General features: G+C 45.7%; 1 protein-coding gene across 2 annotated transcripts in view; it reads right to left on the reverse strand.

Moving 5' to 3' along the window:
- The window catches only part of IPO9 (importin 9), a 41,090-nt gene extending 22,330 nt beyond the window's left edge, over window positions 1-18,760 (reverse strand). For both annotated transcript variants that reach the window (XR_008965864.1, XM_057374348.1), the window contains exons 1-7: window positions 18,572-18,760; window positions 8,382-8,443; window positions 7,648-7,734; window positions 6,505-6,706; window positions 5,971-6,059; window positions 5,591-5,677; window positions 3,768-3,887 (exon numbers count right to left, since the gene is read on the reverse strand). Coding sequence is in view for 1 of the 2 variants with exons in the window: in XM_057374348.1 (XP_057230331.1) it covers window positions 3,768-3,887; window positions 5,591-5,677; window positions 5,971-6,059; window positions 6,505-6,706; window positions 7,648-7,734; window positions 8,382-8,443; window positions 18,572-18,722 (798 nt within the window). In the remaining variant the exon portion in view is untranslated. The remainder of the gene's footprint in view (window positions 1-3,767; window positions 3,888-5,590; window positions 5,678-5,970; window positions 6,060-6,504; window positions 6,707-7,647; window positions 7,735-8,381; window positions 8,444-18,571) is intronic.
- Window positions 18,761-19,557: the final 797 nt, after the last annotated feature.

Raw genomic sequence — 19,557 nt, forward strand, 5'->3', positions numbered from 1 at the left:
GCCGTGTTGCACTTGTTATGGAACAGACCCTCACAAATTGCCTGAGTGGCTGCTGCTCCCACACGGGTGTCAGTTTGTTTGCACTTACCCAATACAAATAATTTTGTGCAGTTTGTTTGTTTGCAGCACTGGGTACATTATTAGAAATTAAAAAATAGCAATTCTCCTTCCAGAAAAACAACAGCAGTCTAATATCAGTAACAGAAACGAGCAGGCATCAGGGACAACCCAGATATATGGGTTTGGGAATGAGTCTGGGAGGTGCTGAAGTCTCTAGAAAAAAAAAAAAATTATGCAGCTGCTGGCAAAAGATGTGAACCTGATCTTCAGGACTGCYGCAAACTCAACACCCTGCCTAGGGCCATAGGAGCATCTAAACAGACTCATTCCATATGCCACTGCATATGAGCCCTATGTAAATGTTTCTAAACGCTTTGCCTAGCCAAATTTGCAGGAAGCACTGCTGAAGTGCTAAGAGAGCTCTTCATTTCAATAGCTCTGCAGGTGTAACAATAGAAGGCTGTATTTGCAAGGTCACCAGAGTCCTGCAGAGTAAGTCATTAAAAAACAGAGCACTCTCCTGTCAGATGTTGTATTTCAACCCCTGGCCYTCATTCTGCTTATTCCCACTGCTTGTCTGAACTCAAAGAAATGCTTCACAGATCCTCTGCCAATCCCCACGTATTGCTCCACCACCTATTAATCCTTCAAGAAAGCCCTTATCCTTCTCTCTTCAGAGCAAAAGCACGCAAAGGCTCCTTAAAGTCATGCTATCAAAGCCTTTTTTACTGCTTCTTTTCCTGATTGCATCTTTCAACAGAGAAGGAACTCCCCAATTTTTGGATAAAAAGCTTAAAATACACACTAGAGAGCATGCTAATGCTGACTGTCAGTCAGAGTTCAGCAGGGGCAGGTGAAATACCTTGTTCACAAACTTGGGAAATTTGCCCCAAGACACAGGTACCACCTTATCTTCTATCCAATAACAAAGAGTTTATGATCAATTATTTTTTTCTAGCTAGTTATTTGTTCCAATGTCAGGAAAAATTTAAGCTTAACTTCTCTGACCCAAAGGTGTCCAATAGCTTCTAAGCACAAATGAAGAAGGCTGTMAGATGCTTTAGATTGTTGGTTAATTGGTGTTTCTGATATATTACTGCACATCAAGTACACCATATTTGTATTCCACTGTTGYGAAATTTGCCTTAAATCTGCCACCTGTCATGTTTAATCACTCTGTTTCTCTCAAAACAATCAATAGTGGCATGYTCAACACTGGAAATGGGATTCAAGAACACACAGCTGCAGCTCATTCATCCTTAGAGATACCAATTTAATTCATGCTGAACTATCAAACACAAAAATAAATTACACCATGGKTATTTCCTTCTAGTTCTCACAGCTGATGATATTTTTGTTGTGGCCAAACCTCTCAACTCCTTCAAAGACTGAAGGCCCTAATTTCCTGCTGGTAACTGCTTATAAACTTGTAACTATACTGGGAACAACTTGGGACACATCAACTATCAGTGTTCCCCATGATGTGATCCAAACTATTCACTCCCTAAACCTGGATAACTGTCCCAGGGGATCAGGCAGATGTACACACKGCAATAGCATTCCTTAAAGCTTCTGATATTGTCCTGTAGAACATTCTGACATGAACAGCACAACGGTTTAGATCAGACTGCATCTGATTTCATCAAGAACTCCATGAACCTTGRAGTACAAAGCTCTCAAGTGACAGGGAAGGAAAAAAAGGTTTTCCTCTCATTTGCCGAAAAACACTTCATTAAGGAAAAGAAGATGGGATTGAGTTTGCATCTGGCTGAAAAATGTGCTATAAAAAAGTCTCAATTCCCTCTTCCATTGCATCAGCCTTTCAAGGGGTTTCTGTAATGATCTCATCTGTAGAGCTGGCTTAAATAATCCCCTAAGGTTTCCTACTTCTGCATTACAATGACTATAAAATCCACTTCTCTGGAAGTGAAGGCAATTCACGGGTCTTTCACCTGAATCCCTTTTCCSTTAGAAAATTGCAAACATCAGCTTAGAAACCCTAAGTGACAAAACCATGAATTGCCTTATGTCAACAGCCAGAACACTCATCTCATCACAAAGAGCCTCCTACTAACCACTTGTCAGCAGCAGATCTCCTGAATTTACTGTTTAAATCCACACTGATTCTCTGCTGCCATCGATGCCACCCAACACAGAGTAGCATATTCAGATCCAAATCCTCTTGTGTTGCACCTCCCCTGCAGAGGCCAAAAGCAGAGACCCTCACACATTTAAGGAGCAGTGCAAGAACATGGTGACGTTTCCTCAGAGACTTTCCCAGCCTGTCACATYGCTCAAGAACCTCCTGGTGGGACCAGCACTGACATACCCATGTGAACAGCCCATTGGCAGCAAGCACTTAGGTAAAGAACAGAAAAGACTGCAGAATGCATGGATGTAACAAGAACATTAATAGCGTGGCCCAGTTTAGAGTGAAGCCATCAGTTACAATTGCTTTCTGTGCAAGCTAAAAAGTACTACTACTCATTAACAATCCAAATGTGCATATCTGGAGTAAGAGATTGAGACATTCTTGAGCTGCAGCCTGTTCAAATCAAGATGATACCTTGAAGTGCCCCCTTCCTTGATGTTGCTGTTCCTATATATCACTGCCCCAGGAATCCCATGAAAACAACAGAAAGGAAAAAACCCATGCACAAACAACAGAAAGGAAAAAACCCATGAGACACTCTCGCAACAAAAACTGCCATTATCCTTCCCTGAACTCCTTTCCAGCAGTGCTGCACAGCAAGAACAGCTCCAGCTGCTCCCGGAGCATGAGACCYGCAGCCCCTCACTGACAAGTCACAGAAGCCCAGAACAGGTACTGCTGCCTTGAACAGGTCTGAGATTAGCTCCACAACAGAGCTCAGGAGCTGCTGCTTTATGTAATGCAATAGCACCCTCCCAGCACTTATTTCAGTGTTTCAGCACAAAGCTGGTTATCCTGAAAAACTTTTGACACTTGCCTTCAGTAACTTCCTTATTGCTTTCTTCAGGGAGTGTGGCTAAATGGGCCTCAGTGCCCATCCTCAGAAACCTGAGTGTCGCTGACCCCAGCAAACAGGCAGGGAAATGAATGATCTGGATTTGATCCTGCAGCTTATGCTTTTGGCTCTTTGCTCTCCCATGCTGCAGCAAGCACACCCTACAACCCCAGTGTTTTCCAAGCCATTACAGGGGCCTGCTCTGGCCCTCATCCCTGTGCACACAGAGCTCTCCAATCCAATCTCTTTTCACCAAGAAATCAGGACAATACAAAGACCTTCCACCTTTCCCAGAGATCATTTAGCATTCAAGAGCAACCAAGTTCCAGTAAAGCACCTGCAYTTAATAAGCTTTTACAACCTCAGCGCAGAATTCTGCAGCACCTTTAGAAAAGATTGGTATTTAACTACAGATTATRGACTCTAAGACACAACCAGGATACCCTATATCAACAAATGACAAGCACAGATGGTCCTATGAATTGGATTCCTGTGGATCATTTTACACACAGATCCCCATGGATCTCATCATAGGTATCTTCAGTGCAGGCAAACAATTTATTTCACTGTTGATGGTGCCAGGAGCCAAAAACCTTCACTGTTCATATCATGAGCAATACTGGGAGATGTGCCACGCTCTTGAGTTTCTGTTTTCCAGCACATGAGAGTGCGTGTCGGTATTCAAATCTTTATTCATTTAATCAGCCCTAAGTGACTCACCTTTAAAACTTCCATCTTAAACCCACTATCTGATGTTGGTCCATCAGGCATCTGCAGCGCCTGGACAAAGGCTTCTGTGAACTGCTGCACCACAGGAAAAATCAGGACCTTSGCTGCACCCTGGTTACAGACAATGCAAGCACAGGTGAGTACCAGACACAGAACCCCCACATCTGACAGGCAGAGCAATAGAAACAACAATTGCACTTTTCTGGTACAAAATGGAAGAGGGACACATGGCAACTGCAGAATATTGAAAGTCACACAAAAGTTGTTTCAGACATCACTTGGGCTCTCTCTGTATATTAAGAACTAAGCTCAGCTGAATCCCACTCTTCAAAACCCCACAGCACAGGCTGCCACAAAATACACACATCTATCTCATTGCTTCMGAGTCTCAAGAGAGATCCAGACAATCCAGTCTGGAGAGCCCCAGGARCAGTGCTCACCTTCCTGGAGAGACATTTCATTTGATGAGCTGAATCCTGCCCTGCACCCCACCATCCCCAGGCTACAAAACAAACCTGAGGTGACTCCACCATACACACAATTACCCAAACCCTGCGGCTGGCATTTATCTCCCTGCAGAGCCTCCATCTCCCAGACCAAACAGGCTGAGTATCAACAGCTGGCCTGAAGATTAACAGGATGATTCTTCCTAGGAAAATGCAGCAAGTATTTTTCCAGATGTCAAAGCACTCCATAAGCAGTCCTTGGCAAAGCAAGTAATACTGGACCAAAATAATTTTGAGATTATTCCTCATAACTCCATAGCCAAGACAGCAAAGTCCTATGTATAAATCCAGGAAATTTTATTTATAAAAAGATTCCCTTTTTCCTTTTTTTTTTTTTTTTTTTAGATTCCCTTTTTCCTTTTTTTTTTTTTTAAGAAAAATTTCAATAGCAAAGGTTTAGTATTCAATGTAATACTTTCAGCTCTCTTCCAGTATAAGAGTGGGGAGCTACTACTATCTTTTGGATACTGGCACCAGCTGCATGATACAGTGCATAAATAAACTTGTCATGGCAGTACAGACAGAGAGAATTACCAGAACTTTCCAAAAGTCTGCACTGGACTGCTCCCTGTGCAAACAGGGAGAGAACAGCACATTGAGCCACTCAGCAGTGACCAGCCATTAGATTGAGAGTACCCTTCCCTATCCTTACACCCCAAAAAGTTCAAAGTAACTATTTATTATCTGGGAGTGCCAGAGAAACCACTTGTCAAGGGCCATTTAAAATGCAGATGTTCTCAGTTAGATCCAGACAGGAGACTCATATATAAAGCTGCTTAACTGCAGTGTTTGTTTCTTAACAGCTATTCTTCCAAAACTAGGCTGGGTTCGGCTTCCCCCACCCCTTCAGGAACACAAGGCCATGGCKCCTCCTTAAGCACCGGGTGAAGCTCCAGGAGCCTGGAACCAAAGCCTCGCCTAAGGGCCCTGGTCAGCCAGACAGCCAAGGCCTGGCAGGGTATGGGAATGCATGGTTCACCTGGAGACTGGAAGCTAAGACAGGGATTTTCAGACAAAGGGATGATACTCTGTCTCCTCCCCATGCTGACTYCCCCCTTCCCTGAGCTGTTACAAGCATGTCTGTTGATAAGCCATAAATTAACCCTAATTATGGAAACCAAGTCCCAGTATCAAGGCATGCATGCAAAGCAGGGAGTCAGCCACTTTACATGTATTAAATTACAGCCTCTTCCCCCGAATTCCAGCTGACACAGTACATAATTTTCCAACGTTTCATTTCCATATTAACAATTATTTAGAACCTCAGTTTGAATTCAAAGCATCTTGTATGTTAAGTTAAACTCTTGCCTTTTCCAACTCCTCCATGTTACAGATCATGTGGGCACACGTTGTAAATATCTCCACTGCACGAGACCTTGTCCGAATCCCATACACCTAGAGAAAAGTTAAATATCAGGAACACAAGATTCTTTTTACACAAGATATTTCCTTTCATTATATTTTAATTTTATTTCATTTTTTGCTTTAGCTTCATTCTCTTCTTTTATCACTGGCTTCAGCTTTTCTGTTGAAACAATAGTTGATGGCAGCTATCACATCATCAAGAAAATTCCTTCAGTCTAACTCATACTTACAGTATGACTTCACCATTAAATCTGGCGTTTCTCTGTTCCAAGAAACATTCCCACTAATTTCATCCAATASCAACCTCACTGTGAAGATCATACCTCTGCCATTGTGAAAATTTTGTACATCTCTGGAAGAATGACTGGAGCTACAAGTGGCATCTGTATGTCTGTCACTTCTCGGGTAAATTCTAAAAAAAGGAAAAAGAAGCAAAGATCTTGTAAGAAATCTAATTTGTAGGCAACAGCAACAATAGAACCATTGGGAAACACTAAAGTGTATTGGAAATATGTTGATTTRCAATCCACTAGACCAGGGTCATCTGATCTAACTGAGGCAATCCTCAAAGGCAAGCAGAAAAATACTGCACTAAAAACTACAGGTATCTGGAAAACAGGGTGTTACAATCAAAGTCCCTGCTGAGCTGTAACCCGAGCACAGCACCTCCTTTTCCAGTGCTCATGACACCTGCTGAGCACATGATTCCACAGCCAGCAACAGGCACCAGGCCCAGGAGAAGAGAGGAAGAAAATTCCCATTTCTTCAATTTGTATGAAACATGACAGAATATAGGCACAAGGAAAAGCCCAAAAAGCTTCCTCCAGCAACTTTGGCCAGCCCTGGCAGCCACACACCTGTGAGCACTCTCATGGCTCCATGCACTGCATTGACATCGCCGCTGACCAGCATCTCCATGAGGAGGTTGAAGAGCTCAGGCCATGCCTCGGGCCAGTCCCAGTGGGCGATGGCTGACACGGCGTAGGCAACACTCGAGCGCACCTTGCTGATAGACTCCCTCAACCCGTTGGGCAGAAGCTCCCTAATAGCAACTTTTGCCTGCAGAGAACAACAGTATTTAGGACAGATKCACAGCTGTAACATAATCTAATAAAAAAAATTTGGACCTACAACTGTATCCTGATATTCATTCAATATTGGTTTTACAAAATGAATATCCAGGAGACAAAAACCTTCTTGCACACCACACCCCGTAAGTTTTTAGGGAAAACTGCATGGTGTGTTTTAACATAACATCTTCTCACATGAAGCATCAGACAAACACAGAGCAAATAGCTCACAGCTGCAGCTACGCAGGAYGTACAGATCTACATGGAAGACATCCAGAGTTAGCTGAGATASATCCCAGCTCCAGTGTCAGGGTCTATGTTTGCTTACTTTGGAAAATTTCAGTAAACAAGAACAGTCACTCAGCCCTGAAGGGACAGGAAAAAATAAAAGCCACTTCTGGGGTGTAATTCAAGCAATTATCTCTGGATGGGATGAATCATACTCTAGATATGAAAGATGCTCCACTCAACAWGCAGAGTGGAGAGGGCTGGAATCTCTGGCCATCTTAGCTGTTAAATACTCCTWCAGAACAGATTTTTAATGAAACCCAGCAGCTTTAAATTAAAATTTGTCATGGGAAAATAACCTTTAGGTCCCAAGATGYATAACAAAAGATTTAGCAAATCTCCAAAGGACTGCCAGAACCAGTATTTGTGAAACTTAGAAAGCAGCTTTTCTAGTGTTGCTCTGAGAGCAGCAGAAGCATTATGGCTGATCTTTCCCTACAGGAAGCAGCCCAAGCTTCTCAAGCCCAGTGTTGTTTCAAGCAACWGAAAACAGATTTTTGAAATGGAAAACATAAAAAAAAACTTAACTGAAGCCATTAATCCTCAAAATCACAAGCASTGCTGCTTCTTTAACTACCTACAGAATTGACATTCTTGATGGACACAGTGTTTCAAACCAGATAACATGAAACCAAGTCTTACCCTTTCCGTGGTCTCTGGAGGTCGGAACTTTTCAGACTGAGAGCACCAGTGAGTTTCCACATATTGTTTCAGGATGACAGATGCCAGCTGTATCAGGAGAGAGGTCAGGAATCAGGGACAAATCCTGCAACCATGGCAAGGGTCACCCCTGACCCATTTGCTCAGCCTCCCGTCCCATCACACTGTTTATAGAGGGTCATCAGAACTTGCCAAAAATGCAAAAAATACATTAAGTGGACCAGAAAAAATTACTGCAGTTAAAAAGAAGTGCTGGGTATCCACTGAGCAGCAATGGCCTGCACAGGACTGACCTAAGGCAGCAGCTCTAAAAAGGCACAAGATACAGGTCACAAAGTAACTAAAGATACACAGAAGTAAAACTTCCTTTTCAAGGAAGAAAACACCAGCAGAAGAAGCTTCTGTGAGGACACTTGTGCTTGCTGATGTCTACCACCCGTCCCTAAGTTGTGTCCATTCCCAGTATTGTCTCAGCACCAGGCTTATTAAGTCCAAAAAGTGATATTTTCAAAAAAAGGTAAGAGTACAACACATAAATAATGAAAGAATTGAATAATTAAAAAATTGAAAGAAAAAGGCTCCAGAGAAATTTAAAAGAAAGTGGAGAAACAATAACAGAAAGCTAGTTCAAATTTTTTACCTGGAAATATGGAGAATATTTTAAAAACCAAGGAAATTACYATCAAAATTCTTCCTCCAGTTTCAGACAAACTCACCTGCCGGATGGCCAGAGCTCCCTGAGGATCCACAGTCAGTTCTGCTAAATGAACACCAAATTCTGCAAGGAAAAACACCCCAGATATTGGTATTGTACCTTTTACTGCTACACAGCAAAAGTCATCAAGATTTTTGGAGAGACATCATACCAACAGAGTGACACATATGCGGGAAGAAGGCAATTCCAAAGCACAGCTACTCAAATGAATCATGGGCATTAATTCTCCCCTGTGTTCTCCACAAAAACTTCATTTATTACCTTGGCATCTTATTTCCTTCTCTCGTGGGCAAAAAATTTTGCAATGCAGACTAATAACAAGCAAATAATTGAAAACTTTTAAAAAAATATATAACAATCATCTACGATGTACCATCATTACTCAAGTTCCTACAGGAGAGATGCATGGAAAAGATCCAGGATGGAGTAAGACAGCAGCAGACTGGCAGCCAGCAGTCCCTTTCTGGACAACTTGGGTTCATCCACAGGGATGCAGAGGCATTTCTGGGTCCCAGCCCACTCCCCTGACTGCTCAGGACACACCGAACACCTTCCCCAGCAAACCCTGCTCAGAACAGAGGCACCGGGACTGCCTGGACAATCCTGTGGGCTGTGGGACCTTCTCTCRTGAAGAATCCATCAGAAAAAGCAAGAGTGTCTTGTGGCTTCCTGCCAAACAAGCTCTGTGACAAAGGCAAAATTCAAATACTTGCAACAATTCTGTTGATACTGAGCACAGGAAATAAAAGCCAGGAAGAGCAGCTGTTCTGGTATGGTAAATCCATACAACTGAATAAATGTGCTTAAAATTGCAATTTGAAGTTCCAGGCAGCTGATAACTGTCCCAAATACTTCATTTAATATCACTAGTCTGCTTAAGAATACATTTGTGACGTTTTAGTTCTTAGAAGCTGTGGAGTAGAATTTATGTCCTGGGGTCCAGTCAGCACACTCTGCCTCTTGCAGACAGGCTAAACGTGCTGACAGCATCCCTGACAAAAACAGAYGGAAAATTCTTCTCAAAAGAAGTTCTGCAGCTTCCCTCAGCAGCACATCTGAGTGCTTCACAAATGGTTATCTTRGTCTGCTAATACCCACCTCACTGCTAAGAGGCTTTTCTGGATTGGGAGATAATTGCCTCTCACTTTCCCAAGCACACACTGAACATGCCCAGTTCCTTTACCCTTTCTTCACAGATCATGCATTTAAGAAAGACAGAAATAACCCTCTTATCCCTGTGAAAGCAGGGAGCCTCACTCCAAGATGTACTTAACATAATATTTCTCTTAACCGAAGCAGTAATTATTCTGTGTGCTATCTGTGATTTCCATGCTCAAGTGTGGAACTGCAGTTCAGCTCCATCTTTCAAGGTAAGTTGGAAAGGTATAAAGAGTATAAATGGAAAGGTAAAAAGGGTAAAAATAGGTATAAAGGAAGCCAGAGTAACTGCAATGGCTTCATGCAGCTACTCAGTATTCTATTCCACAATCCTTAATTTGTTTACATAAATGCATCTGATGCATTCCCTCTGCACACAGTGCTCTGCCTGTRATTTACAGTATTTAGTTTCTCCATTTTCCAACACCTTAGTTCTGCTCCCCAGGCACAGAGCAGTGCAATCCTTGGGAGAACAGACAGGTACWCACTGCTGCAATGACCAGGAGTTCTGTCATAAAAACCCCTTGGGTCTGACAATGAGCCACTGACAACTCCTCTCCACACAGGTTCTCAGCCCTACATGCTGCTTAAAAATATTACAAAACTGTATCATCTTAATTCATAAATTACCATTGTGGCAAATTCCTATCAGGAATCCTGCTGAATTCAGATCATTCATACCCATATTACTTGTTTAAGCAATAAGCCAGCTCTCCTATCAAACCAAAATCAGATGTATTCATCAAGAATAGATCATATAAAACAGTACTAGTTGTGTACCAACTATTTATCCTTTTATGTTAGAGACACTGACAAGCTGTTTAATGAGCTGCTCCAATAATCCTTCCAGGGACTGATATGAAACTGATTCTTGTACAGCTCACTGGCTCCTCTTTTCTCAAATAATTGGTTTATTGTTGGGTTTTTTCCCGTCTGGCTGGAAGTTTTTTTCTTTATCATGGGTAAATATAGTTCAAATGAACCTTGATAGGTGTTTCCTTCACTTATATTTTGTAGATTTGAGATACCAGAAACACAAGTCTTGCCCCCAAGATAAAGTCTGTAAATCCCAAAGATTAGAAGCTTTTAATGAAGGGCCTGGCATAGAGAGCACTTAGCAAACACATTTTCTCCCAGCTCTGCTTCTCCTCTTCATTAATCTCAATATTAATAAAATCAATCTCTCCTTCACAATAAGCTCTATCTACCATGTAACCAGTTTATGTAACCTCTTCAMCCCCAACTTTTTGAGAAACTAAGCCAAATGAAACCAAAAATTAGTAGTAAACAAATAGGAAGGAATAAATGACCAGAACTTTCTACTGAATCYTTGCACCTACTTGCCTTGTTGAAGTGGGTCAGCACTGCCAAAATCCAGCACACCCATGCRTAACTCAGGAGCTGCTACAGGTCCCTTTTGTTGTCTCTGCTGAGGGCACAGACAGGGCGACGTGGAGGAAGGGGCTGTGGCAGCTGCTGCAGCCAGAACCAGTGAATCCAGGCGGCCCCACAGCCACTGACACTCCAAACTRAAGCAACACTTGCTCTGCAGAGGCCAGATCCCACCACCACCATCACAGCAGCATCAGAAACTGAGTTCCCTTTACCCAACATTGGCCCACCCTTGTGCATTGCCATCTTTAGCCACAGAGGCACAGATATTTCCACTGGACTGGCTTTCAATACCATCATCATAAGGCAACTTGGTTTGAAAGGGACCTCAGGAAGTCACCCAGTCCAACCTCYGGCTCAAAGCAGGGTCAGTCACGAGGTAGGAGCAGCACAGAACAGGATGGGGATCTGCAGACAGACTAGGAGGAAACACAAAGCAAGAATCTAATCTCAGCGAGAGTTCTTACCCTCTACWCATGTGCTGCCTTGAGGAACTTCTTCATCCTCTGTCATGATGCTCAAGAACTGCTCCAAAAGCATTCCTTTTGTTAGAACACCTCTAAAACTCTATCAATATTTTCCTCATTTCTCAGCAAAGGACAGAAAGATTGAGGTCAGTCTTCTCCTGCAGCTTGTGCTGGTTTTATGTATCTGTTTTGAAATCCCTTCTTCACAACTCCTTGCTACACTCAATGTATCTGCAGCATTTCACAGAGCAAACACCAGCATTTGTTGCAGTGAGCAGTCTTCCTTCCAGACAAGCAGTATCATATATTGCAATGAGGCCATTTCTTGTTTGAATTTCCCTGTCACAAATCAATTCCATGTAAAAGTTTACTCATGTTTAAAATTCAGCTCAATCCACCCACAGAACTTGCATTCATTTGTGCCCATCACCCACTCTACTACAATTCAAGTWACAGCCAAGAGAGCTCCATACAAACACATGTTGTGGTCGTATCAGTATATTCTCCACAATCCCTCCTTTTACACAATGCTTGCGTTTATGGCATTTATGTACCTGATGCAACACTGAGATCCTTCTCAAAGCCATGTTACAGMAGCTCTGTTGGGAACGAGCTGACCATAAGCAAAAACATGCTGAAGCAGGGAAGCACAAGTGATGCTATACGTTTTTGCTATCATGGTACCTGTAGCTGTTCTCCTGGTACAAACAGACAGCAAATTGTACCATGAAAATATCATCAGAGAATAAATGAGTTTTAACGTATCAAACTAAATGTGCTGAGCCTGAAAAGGTGCTGCTCACCTGCTCTAAACACTGTTTGTCTCCTAGACAGGACTAGACTCAAACAACATGGACACAGGAACATTAAAAAGGGTCAGCATGGCCAGACTGAAACAGGAATCAATCTGCCAGAGGCAGCACCATCTTCAAGGCCTACTGCACATCTCAGTTTCTGCAACAAGCTTCCAAAGGACTGAGCTGAAGGCACCTTTCCTCACACAGGGTGACACAACATAAGCCAGGCTGAAGATAGCCTTATGAGTGCCTTTCTACCTGCAAGACGGACACACAGAAACACRTAAGGTAGACAGGCAAAAGAAAGGCAATCCTCCAGCCCGGAGCCATTCATGTCTCACCACTACCTTTCCAGAGCACAAGAGCCAATAGCTCAGACTTAATATTGTCACCACAATACATCAGACCTGRTATCTAACCAGGCAAGTGGGGAACAGTGTTTTCCAATGTCTGAGAAGCTGGCATTAACCCTCTTTCTCTGCACAATTTACAGGATAGTGTGGCAGGCACTGCTCCTCTCCACAGGGTAGAAGCCATTCAACAGTTGGACTCAGCGATCCTTGTAGGTCCATTCCAACTCAGAACAACCTGTGATTCTCAGCAGCACGAGCCCTCCTGCTGGACACAAACTCCCTTCAGAGTGTCACTGCCCTGCTCTGGCATTGCTGGAGATGGCTTGGCCTCCACACATGTTCTCCAACACAGTAAGACCTAGATGAAGAGATCATTTTTCCACAGCAGGGAATAATCTTCAGGTCATACGACACTGGCAGTAGTGCACACACGTACCCCACTGGGGTGGTGCATGGTGCTACCTGGATGGACCAGACAAAGGGCACAGAAACCCCACTTCACCAGCAACATACTGACACCACAGACAAACCAAGATAGACACACACTGCAACACCACTCCACAGTCTGCAGCTCTCATTTCTCTGCCTTCCCCCTGCAGTCTCAGGCATTGCCTTTATTTATGTTCCACTAAAATCTGGACAAAGGTCAACAGGGTCAACAGGGACAACAAAGGTCACCAGGGGAACTCTCCTTTCTTCATAGACTGACAGTAATGCATCTTCCATCCCCGAGCTGCCAAGTGGTGCCTGTTTCCTTAGCAGATAGAAGATGCAGAAGCAAGCCAGAGACTGAATTGCTCAAGACATGTCTGGCAGTTGCCAAAGGGTGACATGGCGTGAAGAAGAAGCCACCATGTACTTAATCCAGAGGAGACATCCCATATCCTCCAGAGCCCTGTATGGAGTCAGACAGGAGACTCCCCTTGAACAGTTCAGGGAGGCTCYGGAACTACATTGCTATCCATCTCCCTGTACAAGCACCAGCCAGATCCGCTGTCAACCTGGTTCAGGGAGCTCGACTGCATCCTCTAAACACCTGAACCATCCTGACCTGGCTAAAACCTGCCTGGAAGAGAGGGCAGCGCACACCACACAGGAGAGCCAAGAGCTGCATTGGCTTACCCACATTATACAACCTATGAGCCGCTTAGGAAAAGAGGTGGGGGCAGAGCAATGTTGCCCCAACAAGCCCAAAGAAATGTTGGCATTAGGAACTTCCTGAAGTGGGTGTTATATCCAACCACTGTGTTCAATGGTTCTTCATGATTTTTTTCCTCCAAGAATGTTAAATCATTTTTAAACCATTTCTACTTCCAACATCCAGCAGTGATGAACCCCATAGTTTGCACATTGGGGCAAAAGCCTAGTTCTGCTTGTTTCARATTAATTTTCCCTGACAGCCAAGGATACTCCATGAATTTTGYGATCTCAGCTTTATGAGAAGTCAAAAACAAGCCCTCCTCACTCACCTTTTCTACAGCTTATTTTTTCAGGGGCTCCATCTCTGCTAACCCTTTCCCAGGCAGAAAAGTCAATGGATTAGGTCCTTTGAGAACAGAAGCTTTTCCCCACCTCTGCAAGTGTCTGTGCTGCCTTTCTGCTGCCCTGCTGGATCCCYCCCCAACCCCGAGCAGCAGGCCAGTAATGCATGCAGCACTGGCTGTGGAAGCGTGAGGAATTTATGTCCCCGCTTTGTTCTCTGTTCCCTCCTTAACGGTCCATTTGGCTTATTGGAGCACTGGCAGAGCAGTGAATGGGTATTTTCAGGGAACTCTCCACACAGACAATGGGATTTCTTCTCCCGAGGACAATAGTTAGGACTGCCCCTAACTTTTTYAGGGCAATATCTGGGCTGTGTCCCCCGCCCCCAGCACTACTCTGCTGACCAACACCTCCTGTGTCTGCACTCAGCACACCTTGTGAAATCATCCTGTAATTTGTGCCACTGATTCTCATTCTGGCCAGACTGAGCAGCACTATCAGCAACTTTGTCGCACCACTATTCACTCTGTTCCACATCATTTACAGATGTGCTGAGTAGTCTAGCTTCACCTGGGATTCCTGACCCTGCCAGTCAGGACCTGTGCTCAGCAGCTCCGTTTCTTCAAAAAGTTACAGCAAGTGAACTTTCTAAGAGCTTTTTGGGAGTCCTAGTACTCATTCAAATAGTTCTTCTTCCACAACAATTTCATGTGCCCATCTCTCCTCATTTCAACTGCTGAATTTTAAGTGCAACAGGCAGTGCAAAACTGACACCCACTCCACTGTATCAGCCCCTGCTGCTCCTTACCTTGAAGTCCTCACTAAAGGCTGTCCCATGTTAACCAACRTAAGATTTCACTGGTCCCAAAGTGGCAAGTTTTACAGCCCAACGTGTAGCACAGTAATTGAATGTATGGGACCCTCTAAACTGTGGGAGATCCATTCTCTAGCACTTGCTGTTTACAGCAAACTGAAAAGTGGAACTTCTTATACTAAGGCTTCAACCTCATGTGGATTCCCCAACGTGTCTCCTGTAGAGGCCCCTCAATGTCGTATGCCAAGTCAACAGCAGCGCCAGGAATTTGGCTCTTCTGCAGTCCTTCTGTACTGAATGAACCGTCCCAGGTCGGTCACTGGCTGGCTTTGAACACCTCTGAAACATTTTCTGCTTCTGCAACTTTTGAAAACATTGTAAGTTTTTACGTGTTTAACTAGTTCTTCCTCAATCTCTTTTTGCCCTACTTTCATTTATTTTGCATTCAAAGTGCCAACACTGGTGCTCTTTCCCACTGGCCTCATTTCTACTTCAGCRTCTTCTTCATGCTGCTTAATGATATATTTTTTGCTCTTTTAAAGTACTGTGTTTAAAGTACACACATGATCTACATTTCTCTACCTCAATAATATGGTGCTAGCATGCACCAGATTCCTGTAGCTCCTCCTCTTCATTTTTGCAAGCTTCTCCATACCAAATACAYGGAAAGGAAGAACAGAAAGTAAGAACAGAAAGGAAGACAGCACAGAATGGAGAATACAGATTTTTCTTCCCATGCTGCTTGACTAGGACAAGTGAGAAGGAATCAAAGGTGTGCAAAGTAATTTCCTGAAAGAGACCTCGGGAGGTTTCAGTCAAACCCCCATGATCAAAGCAGAATCTGCAGCATCAGATCAGGGTGCTAAGATTTTCTATGCAGGTCTTGGAGATATTCAAGGATGGAATCAAAACAGCTTTTACAGACTATCTGCTTAAAAACTCCTTATATCCAGTTTCGAGTCTGTGCCCATTTATCCTTCATCCTCTCCCACCTCTCAGTGTCCRACAACCCCCTCATAGTTACCAGAAGCTGCTGTCAGACCCACCCAAAAACCCTCTTGCTTCCACAGTGGAAAACCCCTCAATCCCAGTACCTGGTCTGTGTGGTGAGTGCTGTAATTCCCCCACTGAACCAATGACCCTTTGCTGAACTCATTCCCCTTTGTGGCTGTGTCTGGTACCTGGGGTGGGAGCAAAACACACCAGGTATTCCAGATGTGGTTTAACAAGCACTAACTGGAGAGGGCTGATCACTGCCTCTGATCCTGCTCTGACAGCCCAGGATGCAGGGGGCCTCCAGGGCACACTGCTGGCCCTCTCCAGCTCACTGGCCACTGGCATTTCCTGGCTCTTTGTCACAAAGCCACAGCCAGGCAGTGCCTGACCCACATCCCAGCAGTGAGTTTACCTGTCCCACGAGCGGAACATGCCATCTATCCTTGCTGAAATCCTCTGGCTCTCTGGGTGACAGTCCTCCTCTCAGGACATCAACTGCCTCCCCTCCAGTTGGGTGTCACCTGCAAACTGCTTGTGCAGGTGTTCTGCAGCCTCCTCCAGGTCACAGGGACAGGTCCTGCACCAGACCTCAGAGTTCTGACCCTACAACTGCAGAGAAGTATCAGGGACTTCAGCTTGTTTGTAAAACTATGACAAAATAGAAGGGTGGATTACTCCATYCCTCTTACACTAACATCCACTAAACACAATTCTGAAATCCTGGGCTCTCAAAGGGACCTTAGGGACACCCACTTCCTAGAGTCCTCAGAAAACATTCTTCTCTGGAAATCTGCCACCCAAACAGATTGTGGAAAGGTTCAGATTCTTTGGGGACCAGTTACTACTTAAGTAGTAGCTGTGAAGGCCAAGGCTTTACAGCCAATGAACTGCCCAGCACTTCCAGACTTGTGCTGCTGCGATGCCACCAAATCACTCAATAAAACTCCAAGAGTTGAGGAAATAACACACAGAATTTGTGGTAATGCCAGGAAGAGCTACACAGAGTATGGTACAAGCACGTTACAGGAATGCACAACAACAAACATTTTATCAAACAATCTGCCTTCCTTCATTCCCAGAGTAGCACAATCACAACACCACTCGACTCTGTGTCACCCTTACACCTTCCTTCTTCCACAAACAGCCTCGGGTAACACTTCTCAGCTGAAGTTTAGGAGCAGGAACAGTTCACAAAACACTTTGCAAAACACCTTCAGAACAGCACAATCATACTAAAGGTAAGGTAGAATCTCCAGGAGGGTCCACAAACAACTAGCCCATCAAACTGCCAGGTCACAGGCAAAACTTCAGGCCCAGGGCTGCTGTGCTGCACTCTCCAGCTCCTGTCACTGCAGATCATCTGCAAATCTTCCAGTGGTTTCTAYAGACTCCAGTAATTTGGGCTGAAGYGAAATAAAATGTTAGCATTAATAGGTTTTAAAATGTAGCTTCCACACAGAAAAAGCAGGCAGTGCATGAACGAACTTAGTGCCACCATAAAGAGGCCAAAGGAGTAATGGAATGATTAGAGACACTGCTTGAACTTGGGGTGCTTACTGATTAAAAATCTATCCTTCCAAAGCCATAAGCCAGTTGCTATCCAGTTCCACTGTCCTGCCTGTCCTCAGCTCTCTGACAATGGAGCCCTCGCACTGGAGTTTCACACCAGATGAGGACACARCTACATTTTGATCACACTCAAGTAAAGTACAGATGACAACCCACAGGACATGGGCACACACCAGGACACACATCCAGAGGTGGAGGGGATCTCTGTGGGAGCAGGGCAGGGTCTGCAGACAGGAGGACTCTCCATGACCCTCACCTGAGCAACCCTGGAGATTCCAGCTGAGGTGGAACAGGGTACCCAGAGCAACAGCCCTGCTGCTTCAGCACCCCGGCCCCTCCAGGTCCTACCCCTGGTGAGYTCAGAGCACTCCTTGGTGCCCAGTTCTCACACATCATCCCAGACCCAAGGCCAGAGCCCTCCTGCCCCTGACCAGAGCACTGCCCCAACACACCCCGCCGTGACCCCGCTGCAAGCAGCAGCCACCCCATCCCTCTGGGCACCGAGCCCTGCAGCGGGGYAGGGGCTGCTCCAGAGAAAAGCAAGGAGCTACTGGAGTGGGTCCAGTGAGGCCACAAAGATGATGAGAGGTCTGGAACATCTCTCTGATGAGGAGMGACTATCGGAGCTGGGCTTATTTAGTCTARAGAAGACTGAGAGGGAAATTCACCAATCCATACAAGAATCTCCAAGGCTGGTGCCAAGAGGTTGGTGCCACTCTCTTCAGTGGACAGGATGGGGAGCAATGGCCATAAACAAAACCACAAGTTCCACCTTAACATGAGGAAGAACTTCTTTACACTGAGGGAGGCAGAGCACTAGAACAGCTCCCTGGGGAGGTCGCGCTCTGGAGACATTCCAAACGTACCGGGGACGTGTCCCAGTGTCACCTGTTCCAGGTGGCCCAGTCTGGGCAGGGGCTTGGACTGACTGATCTCCAAAGGTTATTCCAGCCCCAAATATTCTGTGATTCCGTGAGAGACCTCGGGCACACACCGAAAGCCGGCAGGAAACCAGCCACCGGCGCCTGCTCCCGCCGGCCCGAGCGACGAGGCTGGAGGTTTCGGCCGAGGCCAAGGCGCAGCCATGAGGTGCCGGCACCGGGAACCGCTGCGGCGGCGGCGGCCTGAGGACCCCCCATCCCCTCAGCGCGGCCCTCACTCACCCTCCGTCACCTCCAGCACCTTCACCTGCTCCTCAGCAGCGGCTCGCACCGCCTGCACCGGGCACAAGATCCCCGTCAGCGTCTCCACCAGCGCTTCCTTCAGCCCCTGCGCCACCGGCCCCGCTCCGGGCCCGCCGCCGCCTCCCGCCATCGCCGCCCCCTCCGCGGGCCGCGCGCGCCAAACGCACCGCGCGCCGGGAGGAGGGGCCGGGCCGGGTCCCCCCCCCCCTGTCACAGCGCCCCCTGGCGGCGTGGCGGACCGCGGCGCTCCCGGAACGCGGGAGAGCCCCGAATGGCCGGAGCGGGAACAACGGGCAGGAAGGGCTGAAAACGCACCGTGACAAAGGGCGAGATGCGGCTGGACAAGGGACCGTGCGGGGCTAGGGCAGCGCCTCTCTGGGATAAACCTCCTTGCTGTGGTTCCTGGGCATCAGCACAACTCAGCGCGGCAGCAGCGCAGGAATGACGCTGAGAAGAGGGTAGGGACGGTATCTGGGGATCCACACCACCCAAGACCCCCAAAGCCTCCGACCCACTTCCAGAAGGGTCTGAAAGAAGGGACTGTGCATGAGAACTCATCTGCATGGAAAGCGAGAGACCTGGGTCAGGATGGGGAAACCTGTCTGAAAAATGGTACCCCCAAAGCAGGACCCTGGACATCCCATCGGCTGAAACAATGCAGCAGGATCAACGTGCTGGAACCAGGGCTGCTGATTGATTGATTGATTGATTGATTGATTGATTGATTGATTGATTGATTGATTTCTCTCTCTCTCTCTCTCCCCCCTTCTCTCTAATTCATCTCTTCCTTTCTCTCCTCCCTTTCCTCCTATCCCTTTATCCAGCCCCCACTGCCATGGCCTTATGCAGTAGATCAGGACACAGCAATTTCCATGACAAGTGTATCACTTACTGTACTGATAAAACTTYGATTTTTTTGTGGACCCTCTGACCTGTCACTTTCCACCACAAGAGTTTAGGGATCT

Source organism: Malurus melanocephalus, unplaced genomic scaffold (genome assembly GCF_030028575.1).
Source record: "Malurus melanocephalus ecotype Western Australia unplaced genomic scaffold, MMel_1.1 scaffold_224, whole genome shotgun sequence".
NCBI classification, from domain to species: domain Eukaryota; kingdom Metazoa; phylum Chordata; class Aves; order Passeriformes; family Maluridae; genus Malurus; species Malurus melanocephalus.